This window comes from Mytilus edulis, chromosome 10 (genome assembly GCF_963676685.1).
Source record: "Mytilus edulis chromosome 10, xbMytEdul2.2, whole genome shotgun sequence".
NCBI classification, from domain to species: Eukaryota; Metazoa; Mollusca; class Bivalvia; order Mytilida; family Mytilidae; genus Mytilus; species Mytilus edulis.
The window spans coordinates 10232453-10249516 of record NC_092353.1 but is presented as its reverse complement, the minus strand read 5'-3'; the positions used below and the strand labels follow the sequence as shown (position 1 = coordinate 10249516).

The 17064-nt window shown below is 33.4% G+C and overlaps 3 protein-coding genes across 6 annotated transcripts in view; 2 read left to right on the top strand and 1 right to left on the bottom strand.

Moving 5' to 3' along the window:
• The window catches only part of LOC139493389 (spermatogenesis-associated serine-rich protein 1-like), a 69915-nt gene that overhangs the window by 13744 nt on the left and 39107 nt on the right, over positions 1 to 17064 (bottom strand). The gene's annotated exons all lie outside the window — the stretch shown is intronic.
• Positions 1193 to 14628, top strand: LOC139492101 (slit homolog 2 protein-like). Its single transcript, XM_071280243.1, has 3 exons — positions 1193 to 2428; positions 3707 to 4672; positions 13265 to 14628. Exons 1-3 carry the CDS (start codon positions 1199 to 1201, stop codon positions 14498 to 14500), a joined length of 3432 nt encoding a protein of 1143 aa, XP_071136344.1. The 5' UTR covers positions 1193 to 1198; the 3' UTR covers positions 14501 to 14628.
• LOC139493387 (carboxypeptidase N subunit 2-like) lies at positions 5415 to 11570 on the top strand. 2 transcript variants are annotated; one of them, XM_071281757.1, is made up of 2 exons: positions 5415 to 5585; positions 7284 to 8570. In XM_071281757.1, exon 2 carries the CDS (start codon positions 7311 to 7313, stop codon positions 8514 to 8516), a length of 1206 nt encoding a protein of 401 aa, XP_071137858.1. In that variant the 5' UTR covers positions 5415 to 5585; positions 7284 to 7310; the 3' UTR covers positions 8517 to 8570. The 2 variants fall into 2 exon arrangements, with proteins under 2 accessions (XP_071137858.1, XP_071137857.1); XM_071281756.1 differs by lacking the exon at positions 7284 to 8570 and adding an exon at positions 10189 to 11570 and having other exon boundaries at positions 5465 to 5585.

Genomic DNA, 17064 nt, shown 5'->3' with positions numbered 1-17064 from the left:
GAAAAAATTGAACCCTAGTTATGAAGCCAAGAAAAACAGTTTCATTGGCAGCTACACGCAGCTATTTTAAATATTTGTATAAAGGAAACCCGGAAAAAAAAATATCCATAAATTAAAACAACACGTTAACAATTTCATGTCCCAGAAGCGCTTTTCTCGATTCATCTTCCATGAGCAGGAACACTCAAAGCCGAATATTTGAAAACCAAGAATGTATAATAACTTAATAGAGAACAAAGATCAAGATTGTTTTCATTGCCTTGAGTGTTACTCATTTTATAAAGGAAGATTTGTCAATAAGAACTCCAATATCGAGCATAATCATCAAAATAATGAATTGTGAATTTTAGAGCCAAGTCCATGGTTTCAAAAAGGGTAAAGAAAAACTGACTTCCACTCTGCAGTGATCGCAACTTATGAAGACAAATTTTCCTTTACCCCTTCCCCCCGCCCAAAAAAAAATTAAAAATTAAAAATTCGAAATACAAAAATATTATTGTCTAACATATTTCCAAAAAGAAAAAAAGCACACCTAAATCTTCCCATGGATTTCCGCTCAAGTTTAAAATTAAATCTTTAATGGTACATCTCACGTTGTAAAATTAAGAACTTTATCTATAATATAACGGGATAATCAGAGAGATAAGACATTCAACGAAATAAAAGTGTAAAAACAAGGTTCGTAAGTATAAATATACATAGAAATCAAACATTTTAGTTGATAAAATACGCTTGTTGTCACAAAAGACCCTTTGCGTTGCTTCAGATTTTTCAAGCTAAGGAGGGATGTCAATCTCATCAAATCTACATTTATAAAAGTACCAAAACCGAGAAACCTTTGCACAGAGACTAAGTCATCTATGACACATCTTTGATAGTCTTTTTAGATTTCGAGACGATTTATAAAAATGAATGTATTGCATAGATGTTTAAATCTGTAATTATATATTTTAAGACACTGCAGTTCGACATTTTAATAATGCACCTAAAATCCGTATTGAAAATTAGAATGGCAGCTTCCTTGGATCTATCTATCAGAGTATATATTTTCATATACACTAATAAAATTGAGAATGGAAATGGGAAATTTGTCAACACAACGAGAAATTCCCGCACCCGGACTTATAAAAAATAGTATTGCCAAATGTAAAAGCAATTTTTCTCTCATGTTATTATAATATGTTGCAGAAACTTGAAAATGTGCAAAATACCTACAAGAATGAACACAGTATTGAAGCAGACTGCAGTAATTTTAGTTCTCCTGTGTCTACAGTACAGCTTATCTGATCCCTGTCCGTCACCGTGCTGGTGTTTATATAATAATACAACTGTTGTGTGTAACCTAACAGGGATAACAGCAATACCAAAAGGTTTACCAAGAAATACGATAGCATTGCTTCTTAGGTCCAACAAAATCTCTCACATACCAAAGACCGCATTTGATGGACTATACCAGCTTAGTTACATAGACATGACAAGAAATAAATTACAAGATAATAGCATTGACAGAGGAGCATTTAATTTGTCAAGCATAGACATGATAGACTTGTCAGCAAATCTCTTTACCTCAATTCCACAAGAACTTCCACCAAAACTTTTAACATTGAATTTCTACAACAACCCCATTTCGACACTTGAGACCAATAGTTTCGTACATGCAACGTCCATACAATACCTTAACATGCTTGCAAATCAAATAGACACGGTCGAGGAACATGCATTTGATCCATTGATTAATGTTCGAGTGATCGACTTAAGTTCAAACAGTCTTAACGACAGCAGTTTAAGTCCAAAAGCGTTCTCCAACAATGTGAAGCTAAATGAATTGAGTTTAAACTATAATCAGATACAAGCTATTCCAGATACATCCTATCTTCCAAGTTCTTTACAGAAATTAAATATATATGGCAACAAGATAACAACGATACCGTCATATGCATTCAAATCATTGTCGAACCTAACAAACTTGGCAGTAGCACAGGGAACCATTAACTCTATTGAAGACAACGCATTTGTTGGCTTAGACAATCTAAGGTTCCTAGATTTAACTCAAGGACACCTGTCAGGTAAAATAACAAATTTAACATTTAATGGTCTGGCTTCACTGCAAGGCTTGTCACTAGACATAAATAACGTTTCTAAAATTGAAGCAGGAGCTTTTTACCCTATGAAAAATCTACAAGAACTTGGACTTACCGAGAATAAATTGATGACAATAGAACCTGCAGTACTGGATACAACATTTATTCAAAAATTATCGGCAGTTTATATTTACGGAAATCCATGGACATGTGACTGTCATTTAAGATGGCTGAGGGAGAAAATGGACAATGCTTCTTACAAAGTAGGCTCTCCTAGTCTTACTGACTGTGCAGAGCCTGCCGATGTCGCGGGAAAGACATGGGCGGATCTTAAACCAAGTGATTTTGTTTGTAAATAAAACAGAAAATACAACGAATTCTTGTTTATTATCATGGTTATTAGTTAAAATAGAAAATTAGAAATACTTCTAACAAAAATACTAGCTCTCTGCAACAATTTCAAAGACTTCATAAATATACAAGTATCATAATCACTATTATTAAGATATGGCAAAAGGTCTAGCTCTGGTTTGATGAATTTGTGATATATGAACTAATAAAGGCTTTGTGTATATAACTTAGATATGAGTATATATTTATAACAAGAGTGCTTGACAAATAAAGATAAAAGTATATGATATACACATCTATTTTGACTGAAGTTTACAATGTAAGTATACATATTAAGCTACGATATCACATCACAACATCACCGACTTGATTCTAAAAGACAATTTATAAATTTGAGACCACACCCTAAAGACAAGCGTCTGTGAATGTTCTTTTTATGAAATCGGTTTACCTTGTAACATAATATTTCAAGATTAGTTTATACATAGAGCATAACGTACTTTTTTAGAAGGCACAAATGTCTTCTTTGTAATTTCATATTAAAATAATTGTATTGATATCAAAATGAATACTATGACTTTAAAAAACGTGTTTTATCAAATACGCTCGGTACCACAATGTGAGAAATTTAAAAACGTTAGAAAGTACAACCAGCAGTAATGATTTAAATAAGTCTTTATCAAGTTTCTGTTTATCCCCAAAATACAAAAACACATAGATTGAAAACAACCAAGACTTCAAGAGCAATTAATATACCTTGTAAACCTTTTAAAGATCGCAAAAGCTTGAAGCCAAATATCTCATTTGTAAATTCCTGCAGATACAATTATGCTTCAACTTTAAACCTATTTTATGATGCCGTCAAGTAAAACCCTTAAACCAATTTATGATATCTATACTTCTGCTGTAAGGAAAAAAAAAAAAAAAAAAAACCCGACACGCGGTCAAAACTGTGAAAGTTCAATGTTGCCTTAAGAGACAAAATAAGTTATTTTCAAAGTTAAATTTATTTCAGCACACTTGAACGGCCAATAATGACAGTTATTATGTTTCTCCTGTACTTTCATCTGATGTTATTCACGATGATCTCCTTAGCAGATGAATGTCCTTCTCCTTGCACATGTCAAACCGAAAATACTGAAGTGTATTGTAATGGGACAGGGCTTACTGAAATTCCAAAGAATTTACCAATAACGACAATTTCTTTATATCTGGGATCGAATCAGATAAATGTAGTACCAACAAATTCATTTAGCGGATTGATTCATCTTCAGTCACTTGATCTTACAGATAACCAGTTTAAAGAAGGTAGTATACAAGATGGCGCACTTGACTTGCCTAGCGTTGCCAATTTGGATTTATCGATTAACGATTTCACTTCAATTCCACAAGTACTACCTCCCAAACTAATTGGATTTGCGATAGCTTATAACCCAATTGAAACATTGACTGCCTCAAGTTTTGTTAAATACCCTTCTATTCAGTATCTAACCGTAAGTAATACAAATCTAAGCAAGATTGAAGAACACGCATTTGATCCACTTACTGGTGCCATAAACATTGCCATTAGCTTTAACCAGTTAGAGGACGGAAGCATACCTCTAACAGCCTTTTTCAAAAATCAGAATCTGACGTATTTATCTTTGAGATACAACAATATTAAAACATTTCCAAACATGACATATTTTCCTGCATCTTTGCAAAATTTTGATTTCGTTGGAAATCCCATAACTGTCATTCCGTCATATGGTTTCCGACATCTTCCGAACATCCAAGTTATTGAGATTCGGGATAGTCCTCTTTCTACTCTTGCTGATTACGCATTTTTTGGATTAACAAAAGTAACAATTATAAATTTCATGGACAATCAAATTTCATCCACAATTACTAATTATACATTAGATGGACTAACTGCATTAAAAACAATATACCTTACCGACAATAAGATAAGTAAAATAGAAACAGGAGCATTTTATTCCTTGACCAGCATCCAAGATTTATGGTTGAGTGATAACAAGCTTAGTACCCTCGACCCTGGAGTCCTCGATACCAAATTTATGCCACGTTTGTCTTCAGTATTCATGGATTTTAATCCATGGATTTGTGACTGTCACTTGAAATGGTTGAGGGAGAAGATGGACAATGCAACATACACTATAATGTATCCACATATTATTGTTTGCAGTGGACCACCCAAAGTTGCCGGAAAAGCATGGGATGTCTTGAAACCGGAGGACTTTGTATGCGAAAATTAACAGATGCTTCACTAACAAGTTATTTGAAAAATAATTCATTAACGCAGGTGGAAATAGCGTTTTTGATTTTCATATATTATTTATGAAATAAAACATTAAAAAAATTATATGAAGTCAGTAAATAATAAAGAAAAATTTGTAAGATTTCCAAATAAAGCTTATTTAAATTGTTCACATTGTTTATGGTATTTTGTTAAGAAATACCTGGATACAAACGATATTTTCTACAGTATAAAACATGAATTTGACATAGTTGTTGATGAGGAACGAACAGTAAACACGATATTCTACAGGTTTTCAATGATGAGAAAATTCCCAAATAATATAACAAAAATATGAAAGCTATCAAAGCAAAAATAAAAAACGAAATACTAACAAACGGAGGAATAAAGATTTTTAACGACACAATTTAGAATTATACACTGAACAATTTTCCGTGAACATCTCTTGGGCGTATGTATCAGGATTTGGAGTTACAAAAGTTAAACCATCGCATCACAGAAAAGACATGATTAATTGTCGAAATGTACATCTGATGCAATACACATGTTCTTAAGTTATTACGAAAAAAAACCTACGGAATACAAAATTGGGATCGGCACATGTAGAACATCTTCATTAGTACACTTATGATCAGCATTCCGGGACGTATCAAGTTTGACGAATAAGCTTTATTTACTGTTAAAATAGTGCGTGCTATATATGAGGTATACAACTATTTATAATTGTAACATATCAACTCCAACTGAGCGAAAAAGCGTTCTACGCTCGGTTCTACGTGTGGAAAGGTTCTATATAATTATTGACTTATTGTATACTGTAAAGAGATAAGATAGATGTATCGTACAAGGCTGTCAAAACTGGTTCAGTTGTAGATACGAAGAACTTAATCTTTTCTGTAAGTAGAAACTTATTTTTGAAGCGTTGCTAACGTTTGCGAATATTGTTTTTCAAGGTAATATACAATTTATACAGTGAGTCAATATATATGCTGAATACCCCATTTCAGTGCCCACAATATTTTGGAAGATAAGAACATAAGTAAATCGTTTGAGAGAATAAAAACAAAATATACCGGAATTATCTACGATCTACATTGCCAGAGGGATTTGACATCAACACAGTTACATAATCTATGAACTGTAATTATGCAGTCAAAATGTATCACTTAAATCAGATCAGCTCTGGCTACTGAGTATATGGTACCATCGGTTTATGTACAGTCACCCGCAGCGATTTCGAACCAACGCTAGCTGAGAGTCTAATTAGGTCAGCTCTGGCTATTGGATGGATGGTACCCTAGTTTTTCCATAGTCCACCATCACCGACATCGACCACATGCAATATCTTGAACGGATGAGGCCAGCGGTTGCTACTGGATGAATGATGCCCAAGGTTTCTCATCGTCCACCTGCCAGCAGCGGTATCGATCTAGTACAAGCTCTTGGTTAGGTCAACATTGTCTACTGGATGTATGGTTCCCTCGGTATTTTGACAGTCCACATCAGCGGTACAAACGGAGGAGTTAGTATTATACGTAAGATGTTGTTTTGATTTGGGTAGATGAAAACGTATGCACAAACGCAGACGACATTATGACATATTATAAATGTTTTATTTGGAGTTTCATTAGAATGGAAATAACAATGTTGCAATTTTAGCTCCGACGGCTTCAATATGGGACTTGATGTAGCAAATACCCGTTTAGTGGCTCCGCAAACACGTCGACAGTAAAATTAATTCGCGACCATCGAATAACCAATTGATTCACTCGAAACTTAACATACAATACAAGTATCTCATAAATCGCATTACCCACAAATTATAAGGGGTGGGGGGGGGGGTGGGGTCATCTACATGTCCCCATTCAAATGCATTGATCGTCAAAAAAGGGGGATCAAACCCCCAAAACCACCCGGATGAATACCACTGGGATGTCCATACCAGAGGCACAAACCAATTGTAATTATATCATTTATCTGGAAGCTATTCTGATGGACCAGAATGCTTATTGAAAAATAACGTTCCACGAGAGATCGACGCCAGAGGCTAAAATATATGGGCATCGGAATTTCCTAATCATACAAGAGAGGAAATAAAATCCCCCAACACAAATGAGTATAGTTAAAGCTAATGAACCAGGGTAATGGACTAGGGGGTGATACTGTACATTTAATTCTCGAATAAACTAATCGAAGATAACAGGTTGAAAGTTTGCACCAAACGCACGGTTCACCAACAAAAGACTAATCAGTGACGCTCAAATAAGAAAATAAAAAAGATCAAAATAAATACGAAGTCGAAAAGCATTGAAAACACAAAATTACAAAGGTTTTACCAAACACAAAAATGCTTAAGTAATCTATATCGGGGGTAGAAATTCCTTAGTATTTTTATTTTTGTTTTGTTTTATTTTATAAACAGTTTATTTATGATTATAACAATATCAATAATAATTCATATCAACTTAGAAGTGCTGACTACTGAGTTGGCAATAAGGTTTACATATATTCGAAAAGAACATCAATTTTATTTGAACGGATATCACTACATACTTATTGTAGTGTAATTGATATCACAATTTCATTTCTTACAGGTTCCTAACTACTAACACATTTTAAAGATGGTATTTATCAAAAAAGAAATATTTCTGTGCCTTCTGATATCGACGACTATAATAGCAGACAAATGTCCACAACCGTGCACCTGCTTTGGTATTACTGTCACATGTACCGGCAAAGGAATAACCGAAGTGCCTAATGATTTACCAAAAGAAACAATGAATCTAAATCTTAACTTCAACCAAATCAGTCATATACCCAAAACTGCTTTTCAGGGGTTATATCAACTTAAAAATCTTCAACTTAGTGGAAACCAATTGAATGAAAACAGTATAGAAAATGATACCTTGAATATATCTACTATAGAGACCCTTGATTTGTCATCTAACTTGTTCACGTTAATACCACGAGAACTCCCGCCTAATTTGTTGAGATTGACCATCTTCTATAATCATATAACTAGACTAAAAGTAAACGATTTCGTGAATTCTACGTCCATCATTTATTTGTATGTAAATGACAACCTCATATCGTTTATCGAGGAACATACATTCGATCCTTTATCCAGTGTTACAGAAATAAGCTTGAGTGGTAATAGGTTACTAGATGGCAGCATTAGTAGAAGCATATTTATGAAAAATATCAAGATGACACATTTAGATATAAGTATCAACAGACTTAGAACCCTTCCGGATATGTCATATTTTCCATCTTCGTTGACATTCCTTAGTATCCTTGGAAACAATATTACCGTGATTCCATCAAACTCTTTCAAGAGGCTAACAAATCTCACACACCTGTTATTATGGGAAGGTGCCTACACAAAATTAGAGGATAATGCATTCAACGGATTGGACAATCTGTATGAACTAGACATTGCAGAAGACAACGTGTCAATAGTAACAAATATGACATTCAATGGTCTGGAGTCATTAGATACATTATGGTTGTCTGGTAATCATATCAGCAACATTCAAAATGGAACATTTAGTTCGTTAAAAAACCTCAGAATATTTTGGTTAGACTTCAATAAACTTGCGTCATTGGAACCTGAAGTGCTAGATACCCAGTTTTTACCACATCTGGTAGCTGTGTCTATCACTGGTAACCCATGGATGTGTGACTGCCATCTGAAATGGTTACGTGAAATTATGGACAAAGGTCCGTTTAGAATCCCAGATTCACATCTTGTTATTTGTGATGGACCTGCTAAGCTAGCTGGAAAGGCATGGGACGATATTAAACCTAGCGACTTTGTTTGCAAATAGAATAAAACTGTTGACTAAACATTTTATTTTGATTAAAAAAAGATATAGATGTGACTAATAGTATAAATTAATACACCTGACTGTTAAATGATTACTCAATAGGTGTTTAGGACAACACTATGTAAGTGTTATTCTGTAGTTAAATCCTTCATTATGTAGACAGTTTTATGTACATTATTTATTTACCTAATATAGTATTAAACGGACAACAGTACTCTTTATAAAAAATATCGTCGTTCCTAGCATGGATTCTGGACTAGGTTAGGGATAGTGTTGGCGCCTTCAAACTAGTTTAACCTCGCCACATTCCATATGTGCCTGTCCAAAGTCAAGAGCCTTTTATTCAGTGGTTGTCGTTTGTTCTAGTTGCTCTAATTTATTTTTTGTTCCTTGTTATGTTTGATCATGTGTACACGTAGTGCCTTTTCACCACTATCCCAGGTTAGGGGAGGGTATGCACCAACAAACAAGTTTAACACCATCACATTCTATATGCACCTATAGCAAGTCAGAAGCCTGTTATTCATTCTTATTTTGCTGTGTAACATGTTTGTTTTTTGTTCATCATTTGTATATAGAGTAGACTGTTAGCTTCCCTGTTTGAATTGTTTAAAATTTGCCATTTTTGGGACTGAGTATGCGGTTTTGGCTTTTACCATAATTCAATAACACAACGAAGGGATGCATAAGTACCGAGCCACGTCCAATAAATATAACCAAAATAGACTAAACAGTAAAAGTAGTAATAAGACAAACGAAAGGACACTTTAACACGTTATTAAGATGATAAACAACGTAAGTACCCAGTATTTACACTTCAATACCATCGTGTATTATTTGGAAAGTTGATACCGAATATTTATCAACAATGTCCTTGTATCTTCCGATGAACTTATACTTTATTTATCTGTATTGTGGAAAACAACGAAACTATTTGAAGGTGTTAATAAGAACCAAAATACCTATATGTGACTTTTGAAAGATTACCCAATGAAACAACGCTAAATCAATTAAAGTAAGTTTGTTTTATATCATCAATAACTTTAAAAATGATTATCTATTTTGATTTATGTATTCATACCAAGTTTTTGCATTATTTGTCGTGCATTATTTGTTGATGAAAGATAGTTTAAAAAAATCAATCGGAACAAATCTGATAGCATAAGAGAAACTTTTGGTAACGACTTTTTAATTTGTAAATTAAACTGCTTCGAAATATTTTTCTTCTGAGAGACAGTTGTGAATAATGATTTCTACGCAATATATGTAAGTCAACTTGAACGGGATTGTGATAATGACAACTTCACCAAATCCATGGTCATCCGTAACATAAATATTCCATACCGATCCACCAAAGCATGATGGCCTGCTTTTATTATTATCGGAAAGATGGCATTATCTACACCACCAAGAACCCTTAGTTCAATAGCTTTCATTTAAATACGTTATCTATCATGGAGATAATGAACCCCTATGAATTATCGTTTTTACTAACTAGGAAATATAAACTTTATATGTAAACATTGTTGACTGATTGTAATAAGATAAATATTTGAATTTGAAATATATGAAAGTATGAATTTTTTACTTATTGTTTGGTATCATGTGGAGAGTTGTTTCATTGTCAATCATTCCACATCTTCTTATTTTTTTTATATGATTTCCTTTCTAGGTATACAGAATGATGATGTTGCCTGGTTCCTTACTTGTCATGGTTTTCATATTAGTGCCCGACTTTGTATTGTTACAAAACTGTCCACCACCTTGTGAATGTATCTCCACAACTGTTTACTGCAATATGACCGGTATCACCAATGTTCCAAGTGATTTACCTAAAAACACTGAGACTCTATATATTGGAAATAATCCGATAAAATTTGTCGCAAAAACCGCATTCGTTGGTCTAGATAAATTAGCTTGGCTCGATTTCTCAGGAAATAATTTTAAAGAAAGTAGCATCGAAAAGGGAGCATTGAATATACCGAGTCTTCTTGTGTTAGATTTGACTCAGAATTCCTTTATAACAATACCACAGGAACTGCCACCTAACCTAATCAGGATATACTTGTATTATAACCCAATAACAACGTTGAAAGCAACAAGTTTTGTCAATCATTCTACGATCCAATTTCTGTACTTAGATAACACACAACTTAACAAAATTGAAGATCATGCATTTGATCCGCTTGTGAATGCTGTAGAAATTGATCTTGCGTTCAACAAATTAGTCGATGGAAGTTTTGGTCCAATGACTTTTGTCAAGAATCAGAAGTTAATAAATTTGGGATTCAGATTCAACAATTTGAAGACAATTCCTGACACTTCTAATTTTCCAGTTTCGCTTCAAAGTTTGGATTTCGTTGGTAATAAAATAAAAATCATTCCAGCTTATGCCTTCCGAACCCTCACAAACTTAACTTCAATGGCTTTCTGGCAAGGGGAGATAAACGATATCGAAAACAATGCATTTTATGGTTTGCATAAACTATCATACTTAGACATGATGCAAGACCATGTTTCTTCTATTACAAATTTAACATTTAACGGTCTTACTGGTTTACAGAATGTGTTCCTGGATTTGAATAATATAAGTAAAATAGAACCTGGAGCGTTTCAATCTACCAGAAGCATTCAACAGTTGTGGTTGGGTTCCAACAAACTAACATCACTTGTACCAGAAGTTCTCAACAAAACATTTGTTCCACAATTATCTGCTCTTTTCATCGACGACAATCCTTGGATTTGTGACTGTCATCTGAGATGGTTACGACAGAAAATGGACGATGAACCTAATGTTATTCAGGATCCACATCTTATAGTGTGTAGTGGACCTCCAAAAGTGACCGGAAAGGCTTGGGATAGCTTACAACCAAACGACTTCGTTTGTGCTGATCGCAAAATTAACACTTCAACAGTCTGAGCAATTTAAAATCAGCAAACGTTTGTTTTTTCTTTGATTTCTTTAAATGATCTTAAATAAGAAGTTACATAAATTAATCTAGTTATTCAGACAAAATTAGTATACCCACAGGTAATAATAAAATTGAAAATCAATTTTATGTCATTATTTTTAAGCATGAAAGGTAACTTTCTCAAACGCATCACACATTAATTAAAGTAGTAACATCAAGACGTGTATGTAGTTTTGAAGATTTTTAATCTTACAAAGTTGTGCCTACTGTTTCGTAAAGGTTATGCTAGAATTTCTTTTGAATAGAACCTTGCAAAGGATTAAGTACTGTCTGCCTTATATACGATGAAAAACATTTCATGATTAATCGTGAAAATAAAAGAAATTCAGTTTATAATAAGATTTGAGCAAAAATAAAATAACAATTTAAAAAAAAAAATCCGGTTAGCAAACTAAAACCGTGAAAAACCTAAGTAAAACTACTGAATAAGTATAATTCTGTAACAGCATATACCGCATGAGGATATAACCTAGTACGAACGGGAACGTCGAAAGAGTAAGCATATCCTACATTAAACGGAACATCCGTCATACTATCCACAGTCATCACTAAGTGGTAAGTAGCTTAATCAGGGAAGTACTAAGGTAAGATAGACGAAAGATGATACGTCTGGTCCATTACATACATAATTTGCTAAGAAAAAATGTGAATTAATAAAACAAGGAAAAAATGCATGATATAGTTGAGCATACTGACATGAACCTTTCTATCAGAATTCGGAACGCTAGCTGTGATGCGGGGGTATAATTTGTTTATGACAAATATATCGTGTATACATATAAAACTGTGGGAATGCTTGTGTGTTAGTCGAATGTTATCTATATTTGTGATTGTTTAATCACTTCAAATACTATACGAAGTAAGATGAAAATTTATTAACCTTGAAGAATTACTTATAGTTATCTATCAGTTGTAAGGTTAATAGTGTGACCTTAGGACAATCGGTATCATTATTATCCCGATATACCAGAATTTGTCCTATATATAACCCAGTCAACTGTCTAAGGTAAGCAAAATATTGGATCAAAGCGAATGCGGATAAATAGGTTAACAGTCTCAAATCTTTGATAATTAATTAATGTAAGCAAAAAGCAAAAAATAAAATACTAGTAACCAAAACATTGATCTCCAAGGAAAATTCAAAACGTAAATTTTCTTATCAAATGGCAAAATCAGAAGCTCACACGCATCAAACAAATGGATAACAACTGTCATAATTCCGATTTTTACAGCCTTTTTCCTATGGAGAAAATGGTGAATTGAACCTTGCACTTATATGACAATAGAATAAAATTCCATTATATTATCAACGATGTGTGAACAAAACAAACAGACATAACAGGTAAAAATGTCAAAAATATGCATTCAGCAGTCAACATTGTTTTATAATCTAAATCACCATAACCAAAAACAATTATGTAACACAAAAGAATAAAATTAATAAAAAGGCATATAAACAAAGCACATTAGCAAAAACGAAATACAAGAATACAAAACTTTTCCAAAGCACAATGACACAATAACGTGATGTATAAGAACCGACCCACGTCAAATGGATATTACCAAAAGTAGACCTAAACAGTAAAAGTAATAATTTACCAAGACAAATAAAGGCATACTAAAACAATTAATTCAGTACTTTGTTTTCTTCATCAAATATATGTTTTAAAACCATTTCTTGTATTTTATTGATAGTATACTGATAAACAGTTTACTATAAGTCAGTCAACTTCATTTCGACTTGATTTACATATTTCAAGATTTTTAAAATTTTAGTTCAGAACCAAAATAACCATGATGAACTCTATGTTTACATGTGTGGTGATATCATTAATGAGGTTGACGTTTACCATAGCAGACGACTGTCCTTCTCCTTGTGATTGCCGTGATGATAATACTATAGTTTTCTGTAATAGTACTGGAATATCAGAGGTTCCAAAAGATTTACCTGAAAACACAGTGACTTTAAATCTTGGATATAACAACATCAAATCGATACCAAAAGATGCATTCAAGGGTCTTAAACTACTACAGAATCTAGAGTTGGGTGGTAACCAGTTCACAGAAACCAGTTTTCTGAATGGCGCCCTAAACATATCAAGCATTCAAACTTTGGATCTATCAGGTGGATCATATATGACAATACCACAAGGTTTACCCCCAAACTTTACTACATTGTATTTCTTCGATAATCCAATAACAACTTTAACAGCCAATAGTTTTGTCAATGCACCTTCAATTGAATACCTCGAACTTAGATACAACCAACTCAAAACAATTGAAGACCACGCCTTTGATCCGTTGGTCAATGCTTCTGAAATTGATATCAGTTTTAACAAACTGGTAGATGGCAGTTTTTCTCCATTATCTTTTGTAAAGAATCAGAAGTTATTGAATTTAGAATTCAGATTTAATGCTCTAAAGACGTTCCCAAATACAACACATTTCCCAAGATCTTTACAGCATTTTGATGTGGTTGGAAATCAAATAAAAGTAATTCCTGCTTATGCGCTGCGAACATTGACCAATCTACAAACAATAGAAGTATGGAATGGCGCTATTACAACAGTCGAGGACAACGCATTTTATGGACTTAATCAGCTAACAATTTTGGATTTCATGGAAGATCACGTCTCGTCGGTTTTAACAAATCTCACCTTTAATGGACTCACTGCATTGAAACAACTATTCTTTGATTCAAATCAAGTAAGTAAAATTGAAGTTGGAACGTTTCATGGAATGACGGCTATTCAGGAACTCTGGTTCAGTTCGAACAATTTAACAACACTTGAAGAGGGAGTATTTGATTTGAAATACAACAAAAATCTATCTGTAATTTATTTAGACTTTAACCCTTGGATTTGTGACTGTCATATAAGATGGCTCCGACAAATGATAGATGATCATCCAGACTTGATACAGGATACCGGGCTTTCCGTTTGCAAAGGACCACCACCAGTTGCCGGCATGTCATGGGATGTGCTCTCACCAAAGGATTTCGTTTGCAAATAACGTGTTGAGTTGAAATCAGCGTAGTATTACATATAAATTTCATTTCAATATCAGCCTTCAAAGCATAAAATCTACACATTTATCTTCAACTAGCACTATTTGTATCCTTCATATAGATTAGAAACAATGAAATCAATTTAAGTGTAGACCGAACTTATTTTATTTTTCCTTCAATAGTTGAATCTGAATTGTCGTTCTTTAAACTGGATCCAATATTATACTGCTTTTAGTATGGTATAAATGTGAAAAATCATAAACGGAACAAAGTTTGCTACTGTATGCTTCGACATTTAAATTGACACCTTCAGAAGCACATAACATGTACCATCTTATTAAATATGATTTTATTTTATTGGTAACTTCGTACATTACGCAACAGATACAATAACGTTGCCGTACTATAAATCAACCATTGCATATAACAGACATTCAAAAGACTACTTCATATCGAGTTATTTTTCTTGAACTTCCATTCAGTTAGATACACCCGTCGTATGACGATTACATATTTCATTTGTTAAATAACGCTCATTCATACTCTTTTTCAACGGACCCCATCAACAGGCGCGTGTCCTAAACCGAAGAAAACTGAGCAAGGGACAACTGATATCGACGTAAGCAAGTTTTATGTTAAATAGCACAAATGTGATAATCGGAACGATGTGTCTGTGTGACAAGTCCTAAAATACATGTTTTGCCGTCGTAGATCGCAGTGTACGAGAGAAGTCGTCCGATCTATAAATTTACTGTTTATGTGATGCTTACAAGAAAGTAGTAGAAAAGCATAAGACGCCTTCACAATCAAAAACCTTTCGTCCAGCGTTTGTGTTCATGCGATACCGTTAATATACTTTTTGGGTTGTGCATATGCAAAATCGAATTGGTTTTTTTACCGGTTAGCTACTGTTATCGCCTATTTTAGATAAACACGTAAAATTAAGGGGTGGTATACAATACGACCACAAAAGTGATATAACAACACTATCATGCAATCAGATTTGAAACATGTGTTTCCCTGCCGATTGAGACTATTGTTGTCATCTTTATGCAATATTTGTAATGGATTTCCAATTCAAGTAACTATAACGTTGTATGTCGTTGTAATTAAGAACACGTGATAAGGTTTTGTTGTCAATATAATGATTTTAAATTATCGAAATTTCTCGTAAGATTTTTTTGTGAAATGAATCGCTGGAGTATACAGCTGGATATATTTCTTAATTATAAATCCGATATATCCACAATCTCGACAGTTATTTCTATAATTTGTAATATTGTCATCTTATTACTAATGCAATTTGATCTTATGGTCAGTTTTTACTTCAGAAATCAATCATTTATTAAAGAAAAACACTATCCACTGTGACAATTATTTATCTCATATAGGATCAAGAGGAAACTCATTTGAAAAAAAACTAGGACGTTGATCTGAAAAAAAATATCATCAAAGCTATTACTACCAAAATATACATGTATAACGCCGAATGCGCGTTCCGTCTATCTGACCTATGAGTGACATCCGAATCAAAATTAACAAAAGGCTACACACCGTACGAAGTGGAAGAGCATTTAGGATTCAAAACAAAAAAAAAGTTTTGTCGAATATAATTAGTGTCATCTATATCTCGGGAAGAACATCGTTAGTATTTTGATCAATTAGTCGATTTATTTATAAATATGACCAAATCAGTAATATGTCATGTATATACAGAAGTTCTGATTACTGGGCTGGTAAGTTTGATTTACATTGTTTAAAAAAAAAGTTATATTACGGTTTTCATGTTGGCGTTTTGTAGCAGTTCAGTGTTTCTGTTGTTCCGTGGTTTTCCTCTTATAGTTGATGTGTTTTGGTTTGTCACCCAGATTTGTTTCAGACAGTCGATTTATGACTGCAGAACAACGGAATACTTCTATTGCCTTTATTTACAAATATGTTTTTTTTATAACCTTAAACAGATGCAAATGTGCAAAAAAGGGAAAAAAGAAGAACAATAATTAATTTTGAGATTTTTCATTTTAAGAAGTACGTTTTTATACGTATATGCTTTTATATTACTGTGAAATAAGAAGATGTGGTATGCTTCCCAATGAGACTCCCTTCAAAAGATCAAATGACACATACATTAACAACTATAGGTTATAGTACGGCCTCCGACAATTCGTAACACCCATACCGCATAGTAAGTTATAAAAAGGCCGAGGTATAACATTTTAAAACTATCCAAACGAGAAAGCTAACGGCATGATCTATGAACAAAAAACAAATACGGTATACAGCCACAAACGACAACGTCTGAACCACAGGTTCCTGACTTGGGACAGGCACTTAAAGAATGTAACGGGTTAAACTTGTTTGAAGGCGTGTCAACCATGTAACCTAGGACTGTTGTGGTGTAACTGTACAGCTATGAACAAATTGACAGATTGAAGATATATTTTTTTTTCACCAGTAGAAATCGCAATATTTTGACAGCCTCAGTTCTCAATCGAAAGTTTGAATCAAAGAATTCTTGGATTTAACAAAATCAAAGTGGTAAGATTCGATGAAAATTGACTGAACCTCT